The sequence below is a fragment of the Taudactylus pleione genome, unplaced genomic scaffold (assembly GCF_031769625.1).
Source record: "Taudactylus pleione unplaced genomic scaffold, aTauple2 ptg000522l, whole genome shotgun sequence".
Taxonomy (NCBI): domain Eukaryota; kingdom Metazoa; phylum Chordata; class Amphibia; order Anura; family Myobatrachidae; genus Taudactylus; species Taudactylus pleione.
This window is the reverse complement of record NW_028284924.1, coordinates 2,507,052-2,521,333: the sequence shown is the minus strand read 5'-3', so window position 1 is coordinate 2,521,333 and position 14,282 is coordinate 2,507,052. Positions and strand designations below refer to the sequence as shown.

Below are 14,282 nucleotides of genomic sequence, written 5' to 3'. Positions count from 1 at the left end.
TCGTGATCTAACGCTGCCTATGCAGACCTGGACATGTGGAAAAGCACGCCCCAATTTACATCCAACTCTGCATAAGGCTTTCTATACTCTTCACAGAATTTTCCAATTAAACTTTGTAAATGCAACTAGAATATTTAAGTTAGTGCAGGGCTCGACAAATTCTTGTAAAATCTAGAAGCCAGCTTGAAAGTTTAGGAGCCAGACCATCACCTGTTACCAAAATATATGAACACCTGTATGGACCACCACACCTGCCATTCAATACCCATCAATCTCCCCACATGCCATCAGACCATCACACATGCCTGATCAATGGTCATCATTCTGCCACAAGTCCAAACCTGCCCCCAATTCAAAATGTCACACCTTAGGGCCCCAAATCCATATTATGCTACACCGTAGGGCCCCAAATGCATATTGTGCAACACCATAGGCCCTCAAATCCATATTATGCCACATCGTAGTGCCCCAAATACATATTATGCCACACCGTAGGGCTCCAAATCCATATTATGCCACATTGTAGGGTCCTAAATCCATTTTATGCCACACCATAGGGCCCCAAATCCATATTATGCCACACTGTAGAGCCCCAAATCCATATTATGACACACTGTAGGGCCCCAAATCCATATTATGCCACACAGTAGGGCCCAAATACATATTATGCCATACATTAGAAACCAAATCCATATTATGCCACACTGTAGGGCCCCATATAAACATATGCATATAAACATACGTAGTTGTAGGTTTCCTTTTAGCTCCAAGTGAATCTCGAAGGCCTTTCCCAATAAAAGTGTATATCGGTTTAGCTTTTCTACCTAATGGAGGCCGGTGAACCATAGCAGTGAGACACAGGGCACACACTGGGCGCTAATCATCTACAGTATGAGACGATAAAAATCTTCAGCAGACCTGAACGGCAGCCATTGCCAATACCATTTAGTCTTATTTTCCTGAGGGAAAGGTGTATTTGTTTCATTTTAATAATTCAGCTATTGCTGTCATCACTCCCTTTCTATTGTGCAGTTACCATAACACCCTAATTTTTTTTGTTCCGTGGACATATTGTGTAAATAACTGTTGAGATAACGCTAGAAGGGCGCGGTGGCACGCGGAGCACCTGGCAGCTGAACAAAGCAAGCAGGCTTGGAGCAGGTGGCTGTGAGTCTCTTGGGAATAATAACACCATCCACAATTCACGCTCATTTGAAGTGAAATAACCTCCTGAAAGGCACATTAATCAACTGTTTACACATTGTATAACTCTCTGCCTTGATGTATCTGTAAGCAGACGTGCTGCATGAAAGTACACTATTCAGCCTCATCAGCTAAGCAACCTCCACTCTCTGTTCAACACCCACATGTCTACATCAGAAAGACTGTACAGGGAAGCTGCAATACAATGGAAGCGGGTCAGCCAGCTGTCCCTGGACAATTCCGCATTCATCATGTGCGATTTAAGATTTTGTGCATTACGTTTGCTGGCCACCTTTTGTTATTGACATTACCATGTAGTCAGTGACCACCACAACAGAAGATTCCTCCTGAGACACCCACTCCACGCTCTGTACTCAGCAGGGTTCCGAATAATAGTGTAGTACAGGACCACCACTAATGGCGCTGGAAAAATTGCTGCGGCGGCCATTTTTCAGGCGATTTTTACAACGCTGATACAGCCAACATGGGACTTCGGAGAGGTAAGTATTAAAAATATGGGTGCAGGCTGTACGGTGTGGGCCCCCCTGGACCCAGCATCCATTATAGATACGCCCGTGCCGCCATGTGTGTCTCTATGTATCTGAGTTTTAAACCTTTGGAGGATCTCAAGTTTATGTCTGATTTATGATCTATTTAGCCAATTTTTTTAAGCCCTGGAGTGCCACCATTTAGTATTGATATACTGTAGGCGGTGGTGATCCATTTAGACACTAAGGTCCCGGACATAAACAAAAGAGTTGTGGGCACTCACCATAGAGTAGAAAAAGCGACTTTACTTAACTCACAGACATCAGGTCAACGCTTCGGCCCACACCCCACAATAGCTAGGAGCCGATATAAGTAGTAGAAACAATCACATAACCCCTCCCACCAATTAATCCACCAAAGTTTGTAGTATTACACCAAAATACTTAAATATCATATCAATCACTTACCAGTGACTCAAGAAGGTAAATGACGGTGTAATCAGACGGCGTGGCCAGTCCAAAGCCACGCCGCATAGCTACTGTGGGGTTTCATGGTGGTTTAGTTGTTACATTCGTCGTCTTATTTTTTTTTCATTTCTCTGTTTATCTGTCCGGTTATGCATTCGGACACCCCTGCACTGATTGGGATGAAACCAATGCGGAGTGGTCAAGTTGGATCCTGGGTGGGTTTTACGGGGGATAGGGTCCCGGCCGGACCTCCCGTTGGAGAGAACTACGCTGGGAAGAACTTTGACCCAGAAGCCTGTTCTGGCACTTCCACTGGATGGATTTTAACGACATCACATAATAGTCTTAAAACAAGCATAATTTCAACCTAGTCAACGCCAGGTACTTCAGTGTGTTAGATAGATATATAGAGATCGATAGACAGATAGATAGATAGATAGATATCTATCTATCTATAGGTTGAGTCTCCCTTATCCAAATATTCCGAAATACGGAATATTTTTAGCATGACTGAGATTGTGAAAACTTTGATCTTTGATGGTTCACTGTACAAGCTTTGTTTAAGGCACAAAATTATTAAACAAAGTATAAAATGACCTATAGGCTGTGTGTATAAGGTGTATATGACACAAATTAATTTCATGTATGTACAGAACTTTGTTGGAGCCACAAATTATTGAAAACATTGTATAAAATGACCTTCAGGCTGTGTATAAGGTTTATATAATACATAAATGCATTCTGTGTTTAGATTTGGGTCCCATTCCTAAGGCATTTCAATATGGTATGCAATTATTCCAAAATACGGAATATTCCGATATCCAAAATATCCCTAGTCCCAAGCATTTTGGAGATGGGAGACTCAACCTGTACATATATCCATTTACGGGCCATATTTAATTGCCTGCGAAAAGCCGTTATCGGCAATACTTTTTCGCCAATGACGTCATTTGTTGCCAATCTGAAGTTATCCCCGTATTCAATTGCGGAGACTTTTCGCACATGCGAAAAGTCAATGCAAAAGAACCAGTGAAAAGTTTTCACCTATGAATAGGTGTCGGAAAAAAGTGCAGAATTGGGGTTTTGGGGTACAAACTTCCAGAAACCACCCAGCACCCCTTGGACAGTCCCCCAAAGATAAACTGTTAAAAAAAAAAAAAAAATACACAGGACACCCCAAAAAAGTACTTTCGTTTTGGGGGCGAAAAAAAAAGCCAAAGTTGGGAGAGAAAACATTAAAACTAGCGAAATAGACTCTGGGGGGGGTCCCCAAGTATGCGCCAGGTGTTTTTTTTTTTTTATTGCAGGTGGTTGTGGCAGGTGGATTTTTCACAGTTTTTAAAAGTTAGCCACTTTAAAATATGCTTGCACCTATTTCAAGTACCCCAAATTTGATGGGACTACTCATTTTCCCCCAAAAAACTTGCTAAATGCTATTCTTCACCACTTTTTCAAAGACGCAAAATAACAGCTATTGAGACCATTTAAACACCCCAAATACCTTCAGCAGGGCTATTCGGAGGTTCCCATAGTGAACCCCTATGTCAGAGCATCTTTTGGGGGGGGGTGTCAGGCTGATTTCCCCAAAAATGACAGCACTTTTCGCTCATTCTGATTTTGCCGGGTGCCGTTTTCGCCGAATTGGAATTGAATACGGGGATACGCGGGGACGAGCGTGATACTTGAATATGGCCCTATATATCTATCCTGTACAAAGTCAGACACATCCGTATAGCATTCATTACTGCAGACATGCAGCTTTGGAAACCAGCTACAGGCACATTGCTCACGGTATCTGATCTTTCAGAGATGAGTAAATGAAATATCAGGTCAGCATGATAATATGACTCACTCGATGACCTGTAGATGATTCACACACACAGGAAACTGCCTACTTGCAATCTGCTAGGTAAATGCCTTATTAGCCAATCATGCCTCTTCTGAAAATGTGCACTTCCAATGTCATAGCATGACTCCTCCGGATGCATCACCCAAAAAGAATAAACTCTACAAAAGTAACGGGTGGGCAGAGCAGCAGTGGCAGTCTTTAGGATAGGTCACTGGTTTTTGTTTTTTACACACAAAAGAAAAAAAAACTTCTAAGCAGATACTGAGGAAATATAAATGTGCACCAGAACCTGCTCTATTCTAAACCTGGAGGATTCATCTTTAGGTAATGGCTGAATTGTGTGTGAAATGAACAGTGCAGACTAGAGACCAACACCGTAGATTTACCAATAGGCATCGGGATAGGTGAAAATCATTTCTCATGTACTTTGTTTTTTATAAACGTGGATATTCCCATTACATAGCTTTATTGCTGCATTAGACATTAATAATACCTCTTTATCCACCTCTTACCACGACAAACAACCACTAAACACAGCCCCCGAGTTGTAAATAAGGGCTTCATTGAGGGCTGGACCCTATTGTGGGTCTTAAGGCAGTTTTCAGATTATAGCAACCTGCACATGCACAGGATCCGTTCTGAGCATGTGCAGAGAGGGTGCTGCCATCTTGCTCTCAGACCCATGCTGTGGTGCTTGGGGGGGCAGAGCGGGGGGGTGTCTGGCCTATGTTCCCGGAAACAGGGGGGGGGGGCTGTGTACGCAGATTTACAGCCCTCGCATGTTGCTAGCCTGAGTAAGCTGAAGCTCACTCAGTCTGGCCAGTGCTGCCACCAGGGAGCTTCTATGACGCTGCACTCTGATCGCTATTACTGTCAGGAGGAGTCTGCTTCCTATAGATGCCTCCTGCAGTATATTTTTATTTGCTGGACGGTATGGCACGGTCGCTTCCTTGCGGCTGTTGAATACTGTCCGGACCTGAATCAGGTCCTAAGCCATTATTCTTACATCCAGAGTCCCAGGTCCCTGCACTCCATGACACCTAAGGAGCATTATTGTGTACTATGATTACTATAAAAAGTAATGAACGGATTATAATCGGCTACAAATGCCAGGACATTATAGCAAATCCGTCAGGGACTAAAAGCAGATTATTATGGAGACAGGACTCAGCAGTGCCTGCGGTGGTAGCAGACAGTACTGGAAAAATGTTCCAAGGCAAGTATGACATGTCTCTAAGGAAAAAAGACACCTACTACACTAAATCTATCCTCTCGATTTAGTTTTCTAACAAATATATAACATTTAATAAGACCATAAGCCTCCAGAAGACTAATCTACACGCTGAATAAGGTATAAGCAGCTGCCACCTATGAGAGGCCTACGGCTTTATGAAGACGGCCGAGCTGTCAGTCACAGGTTACTAGTACACAGGGCTGGATTTACGTGCACCTAATTCCTTTTACGTTTATTGCAAGTCAGTCACAGGCTGATCTGGCTAGGAAAGGATGGGGGTTATTGAGAAATAATTTATTTACAGTATGACAATACCTGTTGGTGAACCGCACTCCGTTCTTCTGAATGTCAATTGTTGTAAACTTCTTATTGTTTCTCAGACATTTTTCCTCTTTGCAGGTTACCCGAAAATAGTGACCCAGTTGTGCGTTCGATTCCAATTTTATGCTTTTTCCAGGATCCAGTCCTAGTTGTTGGAGGTACAAAAAAAATAAATCTAAAACGCTTTACTTTACGGTCACATACAGAACGTGACTTTGTGGTGTCTGATAATGAAGTCTCTGCTAAACATAGTACTAAGAATAACACTCGTTAGTCATCTCCCATTTAGCTTTATAGAATCCAAATCTTCTGCCCATATAAACCAGCCAACTAAACACATCATCTGACAGCGAGATTGCAGATACAGCAGGACCCAGTAGACGGTACAAGGCATGATTTAAAGCAAGGAGTATTAGGAAATCCTGGCTACTTTGGCAGCCAAACCTTAGGGTAATAACACCGAAATTAGCATCCAATGTAGAAATGATTAAGACATAAATCACCGCGAGGGACGTTAATTCATTGCTATTTCAGGGTCTTTTCTGACAAGGGAAAGCCAATGTGCACGTATCTAAATACTTACGCACGGTGTATTAATCGTCATTAGTTATTTGACTTTCAAATCCATAATTAAACTGAATAAGCACAGCCGTTTATATAGATGCCGAGCAGATGGCAATAAAAGACCTTGGGGATGAAGCTGAAGTCTATGTGCTACCTAGAAGATTTATAATAATTAAAAGGAAAATTAACAGGACGGGTGTGTGTGTGTATGTATGTAGGGGCGATCGGCTGTGTCTGCTTGCCGCACGCTCTGCGCAACAGACTCACAATTAATGGCCAGTGTCCACCAGCATACACGTGTAATTGCATAGCTTACACGTGCCTTGCAGAAACACTGCATACTTTTAACTTCTGGATCCCTTCTAATATTCACCAGATAGGTGATATACACATGTAGGGGAAAATGCCATGAAGCTTGATGTCACAGTATTTATTTATTTATTACCAGTTATTTATATAGCGCACACATTCCGCAGCGCTTTACAGAGAAAATTTAGCCATTCATATTAGTCCCTGCCCCAGTGGAGCTTACACTCTATATTCCCTATCACATGCTCACACACATACACACTAGGGTTAATTTTTTTGTGAGCCAAATAACCTAACCAGTATATTTTTGGAGTGTGGGAGGAAACCCACGCAAGCACAGGGTTTCAAACTCCACACAGTTAGGGCGGTGGTGGGAATCGAACCCGCGACCTCAGTGCTGTGAGGCGGGATGAGCCCTGTGTACTGTAACTACAGTAATATACCGTAATATGCGCAAATGTGCGCAGGGGTACCTCATGCTTAAATCTACACCCCCTCCCCATAGAGTCTATAGTGCTACCCCCATAATGTTAATGAACCTGTTAAAATTGATCAGGAAAGGAAGATTAGTGATCACCCCATACTGCTACCAACAGAGGCCTTCTTGGTGTTTAGCAAGAGAAAGGAAACAGCACTGATAAGATGACAGATAAAAATGAACAGATTACATTTCCAGGGTGTAATGGGCGATACCAAGTTAAATAGACATATTGAGAGAGCATAGAAGGACTTAGGGAGAACATGAACTCTACAGTACCGATAGGCAATAGGCAGCCGCTAGCTCTACTCTGCTTCATTACCCTGCGCTGACTGCCGTGGAGCTAGGACCAGGAGTGAAGCTCAGCTTGTCATAGCTGCTCCACATGACCGCTCTTCACAAGAGGAGCAGCAAGTACAGCTCAGTCAGCACCCAGTTATCACCTTTCTATCTTCTAGGGGTGGAGGGCATCATTTCTGGGCCCTGACTAAGGTAAGCCCAGTTTTGGGGTATGGTAGTGTAAATGAGTAAGAACTGCTAATTAGGAATCATTAGCTGTTAATTAGCTGTAGACAGATCAGGTGGGGATTTAAAAGATGTGTAAGAACTCTGAGAGTGTGTCAGATAGTTTGTGACAAGTGGTGTCTCTGTGATAAAATGTATAGCAATAGTACAAGGATGCACTATGGGAAGAAGGCAAGCCGGCAGAGGCAGTGTGACGTTCTGGCAATGTTCTGCTGGGAAACCTTGGGTCCTGCCATTCGTGTGGATGTCACTCTGACATGTACCACCTAACTAAACATTTTTGCAGACCAAGTGCAAGCCGTCATGGCAACTGTTTTCCCTGATGGCAGTGGCCTATTTCGGCAGGATAATGCGCCCTACCACACTGCAAAAAATGATCAGGAAAGGTTGAGGAACATGACAAAGAGCTCAAGGTGTTGACATGACCTCCAAATCCCCCAGATCTCAATCCAATCGAGCATCGGTGGCATGTGTTGGAAAAACCAGTCCAAGCCATGGAGGCCCCACCTCGCAACATAAAAGGACTTAAAGCATCTGCTGCTAATGCCTTGGAGCCAGATACCACAGGACACCTTCAGAGGTCTTATGGAGACCATGCCTAAAATGGGTCAGAGCTGTTGACCAAAATGTGTTTCGTAGATCTTGATGTTTTTATGGAAATGTTTTTCCCCCATGACTTATATACTTCCCGAAATCACCGGTGGGAGCTTTTTATTCTCCGAATGGACCGTTGTTGTATGGTCACGAAAATTTATGAAATAAAAAAAAAAAAAAAAAAAAGAGTGAGAAAACAAGCGCCTCAACGTGTTTAGTCTCTTATGCTGGTTTAGCCTGGACTTAATCAGGAGGATGCTAAGAGGCGAAACGCGTTGAGCGCGATTGTGACTCCGGTATTCTCATCCAGCTCTTTGAGAATCAGATAAACACTTTGAAGTTTTTTTTAAATGTATATGTGGTGGTTGTAACAAATTTTTAAATACTACACCATGAGAGAATTTTTCTTCTCTCAATCATTGCTAAATTCTGGATGTCCATACACATGGTGCTCCATGAACAAGTACAAGGCATATACTACATGTATAGCTCAGAGTGTTAACTGTAATATGTCATGTGTATGCGTATACTTGCAAAGAAAGACTAGCTGGTATAGACAAACGAAGCATGGCTGGCCACGTACATGTATGTTTATTGCTTATGTATGGCCAAATGTGACAGATGGACAGCCAGGGCCAGCAGCGTAATCACTTTGTGCATGGGCATCTTTAGTTAAACAGTCAGAGAATGCAACAGATCAGAACTGTCAGAGACATGAAATAGACCATATAGCTATTAGAAGGCAGTGTCACTAGGGGCTGATAAACAGTCTTGGGACATAAGATGCTCTTGATACACAGAACCACCACCCACCTAGTTCCCTGGCTGCACTGCTGAGGGTAGACTGCATGCTCCTCTCCAGGTCGTCCATCTTCTCTCTCAGCTCTGTCAAGTTGGGATCAAATGAAGCTTTTACCAGAAACTCGTGATTTTCTACCTGGAACACAAATGCCATAAAATCATAAGAAATACTTCATGAGCCCTGAGAGAGAGGGGAGAGAGAGCAAGATCTATATAATTGCGAGAAAGCGTGTCTGTCTGTCCTTTATGCACAGCCAGACTTTTGGACCTAGCTCCACCAAATTTTGCATGGTGCTTTAGTTTGACCAGGATTAGGTTTTTTGCCTAGGTTTGAACTTTGTTAGGGCCGCTCACAGTCACACAATCTCTATTAAAAAAAAAAAAAAAGACACGCTTATATTACACAGGTTCCAGGTCTGGCTCCAATGAAAATTGTCTACCAAAACCTGTGAGATAGCTACAAAAGTATCCTGTTCACATCAGTCTGAGCAAACTTGATGACTCATGCAAGTTTATTAAATCCAGAGCCTCTTCGTTTGCATGCAAGGGTGACGTTCTGATGGGAACCCAGGATTCGATAAGTCGGCCACAGAGGCAGCTCGGGCACCATAGCAGCCGCACCCCTTGCACCCATGGTAGTGCGCCACTGTTTTCATGCATGTTTAGCAAATAGTGGGGTCCTTTTCAGGATCAATGGAATGGGGTTATAGGGGAGGACAATGTAGGTTGCAGGTATACTTTAGGGTCCAGTCTTCAGCCTGGGCGACGCAGAGTATCCCTGCTAATATTACATATATGTATATCCCCCCATGCTGCATTAAGTGCCGCAGTGTTCATTTACTTACCTCCTACAGAGTGTTATGTATTGAAGGGCACCTGCATCATTTGCCTACATTTGCCTTGTGGAGTGCTTGCTATTGTGGATATATAGATATAAATATATATACACAGCGATATATACTCATATATAGAGCCGCTCGCTAATTAAACATCACTGCAGCCACATGATCAGTATTAATGTTATAGTTACGCCAAAGTGCATTCAGTTTATCCTCCCCCCAGAGTATCAGGCATACAGTATATACACAGACAGTTACCAGCAGATGCTGGGCCAGCTTATCACACACTACAGGGGTCCGGGCGGTCTTTTGGCAAATTCTTTATTAAACCATTACATTTGGGTTGAGTTCTTTTTAATGCACCAACAATTACTGCGGCAGAAATAAAAAACTATTTTGGCACTGGTATTCCCCCTCGCAGCCATATGAATGGCTAAAGGCCATTAGCCATGTCCCATATACCCAAAGAGGATCCTAAACAAGGACCTACGATCTCTTTCTACATTTGTCACATGAGGATCCAATAACTGCAAATAACGGATTACATTATATTACCACCGGCTGGTTAGCAGACACAGCGATAGTCTATAAAGGAGAGTATGATACAGTAAGAGAGCCAATATAAGCCTAGAGTAGGAAACAAGATACTTGTGTTTTTGCAGTTTCTATATTGGATTTGTGTTGGCACTGGGCAGTACCCACAAGAAACAAGAAAGGATAAACAGAAAGTGTAAAAGTGTTCAATAAACCAAATGGCTAACACAATATACAGGAATCATTCTCATCAATAAACAGACAATGTTTATTGATGGTAAAACAAAAAAAAAAAGGCCCACTTTAAATGTATTTATTCTTCTCCTTATAATCCCTTCCTCCTATTGACTGTAGCCTTATTTCTGTATTATACAAGACAGAGATGCTTTAGGGTCAAGATTGGCAAGTGTGATTACAGCCGAGCAGCTGCCGATTTAGTACAAAGCCCTGCGGTGCTCTTCGGAAGGAACTACTATAGAGATCTGCTGACACTTTATAAATAATTAATAAGGTTGTACATAACCTCTATGTTAGGTCTGCGGCTCACTGTGACAGCTTAATTCCAGCCTATATGTATGCAGTAAACCTATGGGAAGTTGCAAAGAATAGCAATACGAAAAATAAAATAAATAAATATAGATTCTAAAAACATAAAAAGTCAGTAGGTCATATAAAAAAAAAATATATAAAGGCACGGATACATCAAAAGAGCAAAAAGGGTTAAATATATAAATAAAATTATTAAAACACAAACAAATACATTTTTAGAAGTTATTCCTATTTTAATACCAAGATGAAAGAGACCAAGTATTTGAGAGGTAATTTTGCAGACGAGATTATGTAAAACTATACAGCAGCTACTTCTCATTCCCCCTGTTAGAGGGTTCAGCACAATTCTTAATTATTGTTTGAAAACAAATAACATGAAAAAACTGTACTAGCTTTTGCATAGACAATTGCTTTACTTCCGCTGCACCAATAATTAACATTTCTCTGGATTTAATAACATATTCATATACACTTTGCAAACACTAAATTAACATTCATTTCCATTTTTAGCAATTTGAAAAGAAATAGTGGCCCATGGGGATAAAGGTGTATACCAAAAACCTGTGCTACCCCACCTGCATATACATTATAAAACGTTTGCGGAGGAAACAGAGGGCATTGGGGCTTCATCTAGCCTTGTGGCCTACTCATGCCCACATTTATTTCATATTAACACCCTAATAATATATTTCATATCACCTCCCCTGGCCCAGTTAGCACTATGGTAATGGTCTGATGTTTGGGATCCCTGTACATAAAGGACTATGGGTCTCATTCAGACCCGCTCGCGAGCGCTGTACGCTCGCAAGCAGGTCGATGGTGCCCAAGTGCGCATGTCGGAGGGAGCTCCGTTGTGCGCATGCGCGAGACCCGGCGAGCGACGGGGAAGCCGTCGCTCCAGGTCTCACACCAAAGGGAGCGTGCTGTCGATGGTGAGTGACAGCACGCCCCCTTTGGTGGGCGTGGCTACCCAGACGGAGGCGTTCCCATGGGAACGCCTACCGTCTGGGTCTGGCCCCACTGACATCACTAGTGATGTCAGTGGGAGTGCTTTTGGCTCTGAGCCAAAATCACTCCAGGGCTTGCGGCCACGAGACCCTACCACAAGGGTCTCGTCGCAAGCCCGATGGTCGCGATGGTCTTGACCATCACGACCATCATCATGGACGCTCGCATAAGCTGTGGGTGGTCATCCACAGCTATGCAAACGGCCAGGAGGCCGCCCCAATTTGAGCTAGGACGGCCCTGATTCACAGCGAGCGCTCTGGTCAGAGCGTCCGGCTCTGAATCAGGCCCTATGCCCTTTCATTTTATATCAGTTATAACTTCGATTAGGTGGTCATTTAATTAGTACTCTGCAATGGCTCAAAAGGAGTATAAAGATAAACCTGAACGAGCTTTTATGCATTACCAGGATCTATTTCTGTTCTGATGGGAAGTGAACTCGCGCTTGGAGAAGATAATATGAGATATGGTAAGAACTTACCCTTGTTATCTCTATTTCTACGAAGTCCATAGGGTTCCACAGGATACCTTGGGGTATAGGTGTGACGTCAGTCGCAGGGCACCAAAGAGTTAAGCTTTCAGCCTCCCAGGATGCACTGGGTCCCCCTCCTATACCCCGCCCCCGAGCCAAGGCACCTCAGTTAGTTACCAAGCCATAGGCCGGAGGAGGAGAAGGAAGAGAGAGAACAAAGATCTGGACACATACAAGAATCACATTCTCACCAGAGGGAGACGGAAAAACCAGTGACCAGAGCAAAGCCCATCTGCAGCACAGGTGCGACAGGGCGGGAGTCCTGTGGAACCCTATGGACTTCGTAGAAATAGAGATAACAAGGGTAAGTTCTTACCATATCTCATATTTTCTACTTCAGGGTCCATAGGGTATCCACAGGATACATTGGGGATGTCCCAAAGCAGTATCCTTTAAGGGTGGGGCCGCTCCTGTGCTGAAAGGAGAATCCGCCGCCCGAAGGAAGCATCCTGAGAGGCGAAGGTGTCAAACCTGTAATACCTCACGAAGGAATAGACAGAGGACCACGTAGCAGCCTTGCAGATCTGGACTGCAGAGGCACCACGTCGAGCTGCCCACGAAGGACCCACAGACCTAGTGGAATGAGCCTTCACAGAAGGAGGAACCGGCAGGCCTTCATGAAGATAAGCTTCAGAAATAGCCATACGGATCCAGGCTGCCAAAGTTTGCTTTGAAGCAGGCCAACCCTTTTTACGGAAGCCATAGAGGACAAACAAAGCGTCCGACTTCCTAAACGAAGTGCGGTCAACATAAGTCCAACATCCAAAGAGGCCTCACCCACGGAAAGACCCGGTGAGTTAAAGGCCGGAACAACGATTTCCTCGTTAACATGAAACTGGGAAACAACTTTGGGAAGAAACTCGGGCCGAGTGCGGAGCACTGCCCTGTTCCCATGAAAAACCAAGAAAGGGGGTCTACAAGAAAGAGCCCCTAACTCAGAAACACGTCTGGCCGAAGCAATAGCCAGAAGGAAAACAGTCTTAGCTGTTAGCCATTTAAGATCCACTGAGCCCAGTGGTTCAAACGGCGGTCCTTGGAGAACCCTCAGGACCACAGCCAAATCCCAAGGCGCCATAGGTGGAACAAAGGGCGGCTGAATGCGGACAACACCTTGCATAAAGGTGCGCACATCCGGGATTGTAGCAATCCTACGGTGAAACCAGACAGACAGGGCTGAAACCTGTACCTTCAAAGAAGCAAGGCGAAGCCCATGATCTAATCCCGCTTGCAGGAAGGCGAGAATCCGAGACAGACGAAACTCCCGCGGTGCATAACCTCTCGGTCGACACCACTGGAAGAACGTATGCCACACGCGATGGTATATCCTCGCGGAAGACGGTTTCCGAGCTCGCAACATGGTACGCACCACAGAACTGGAAAACCCCCGGGACCTCAGCATGGCCGTCTCAACAGCCACGCCGTCAAAGACAGCCGAGTCAGGTCCGGGTGACGACAAGGACCCTGAGACAAGAGGTCCGGTCGTAGCGGCAACCGCAGAGTATTGTCCACGGACAGACCCTGAAGGTCTGAGAACCAGTGCCGTCTGGGCCACGCGGGAGCTATCAACAGGAGCGTCCCTCCTTCCTGTTTGAATTTCCGGATTACCCGTGGAAGAAGGGAGACCGGAGGGAACAGATATGCGAACCGGAACGTCCACCGGACGGACAGAGCATCCACCAGAGACGCCCCTTCGTCTCTTGTGCGAGACCCGTACACCGACAACTTGTTGTTGTGCCGGGACGCCATGAGGTCGATCTCTGCAACACCCCATCTGTCCACCAGTAGTTGAAAAACGTCCGGGTGCAGGGACCATTCCCCCGGATGAACGTCCTGGCGACTTAGAAAGTCCGCCTCCCAATTGAGCACTCCCGGGATGAAGACCGCTGATATGGCCAGAAGATTGCGCTCCGCCCAAACCAGGATCCGAGACACCTCTACGAGAGCCGCCCGGCTTCGGGTACCTCCTTGCCTGTTTATGTAGGCCACGGT

The 14,282-nt window shown here is 44.5% G+C and overlaps 1 protein-coding gene across 1 annotated transcript in view; it reads right to left on the bottom strand.

Annotated features, from left to right (window-relative positions):
• The window catches only part of MSH2 (mutS homolog 2), a 174,892-nt gene that overhangs the window by 47,611 nt on the left and 112,999 nt on the right, over positions 1-14,282 (bottom strand). Inside the window, exons 9-10 of the mRNA XM_088450684.1 lie at positions 8,847-8,970; positions 5,558-5,708 (exon numbers count right to left, since the gene is read on the bottom strand). Coding sequence (XP_088306810.1) covers positions 5,558-5,708; positions 8,847-8,970 — 275 coding nt within the window. The remainder of the gene's footprint in view (positions 1-5,557; positions 5,709-8,846; positions 8,971-14,282) is intronic.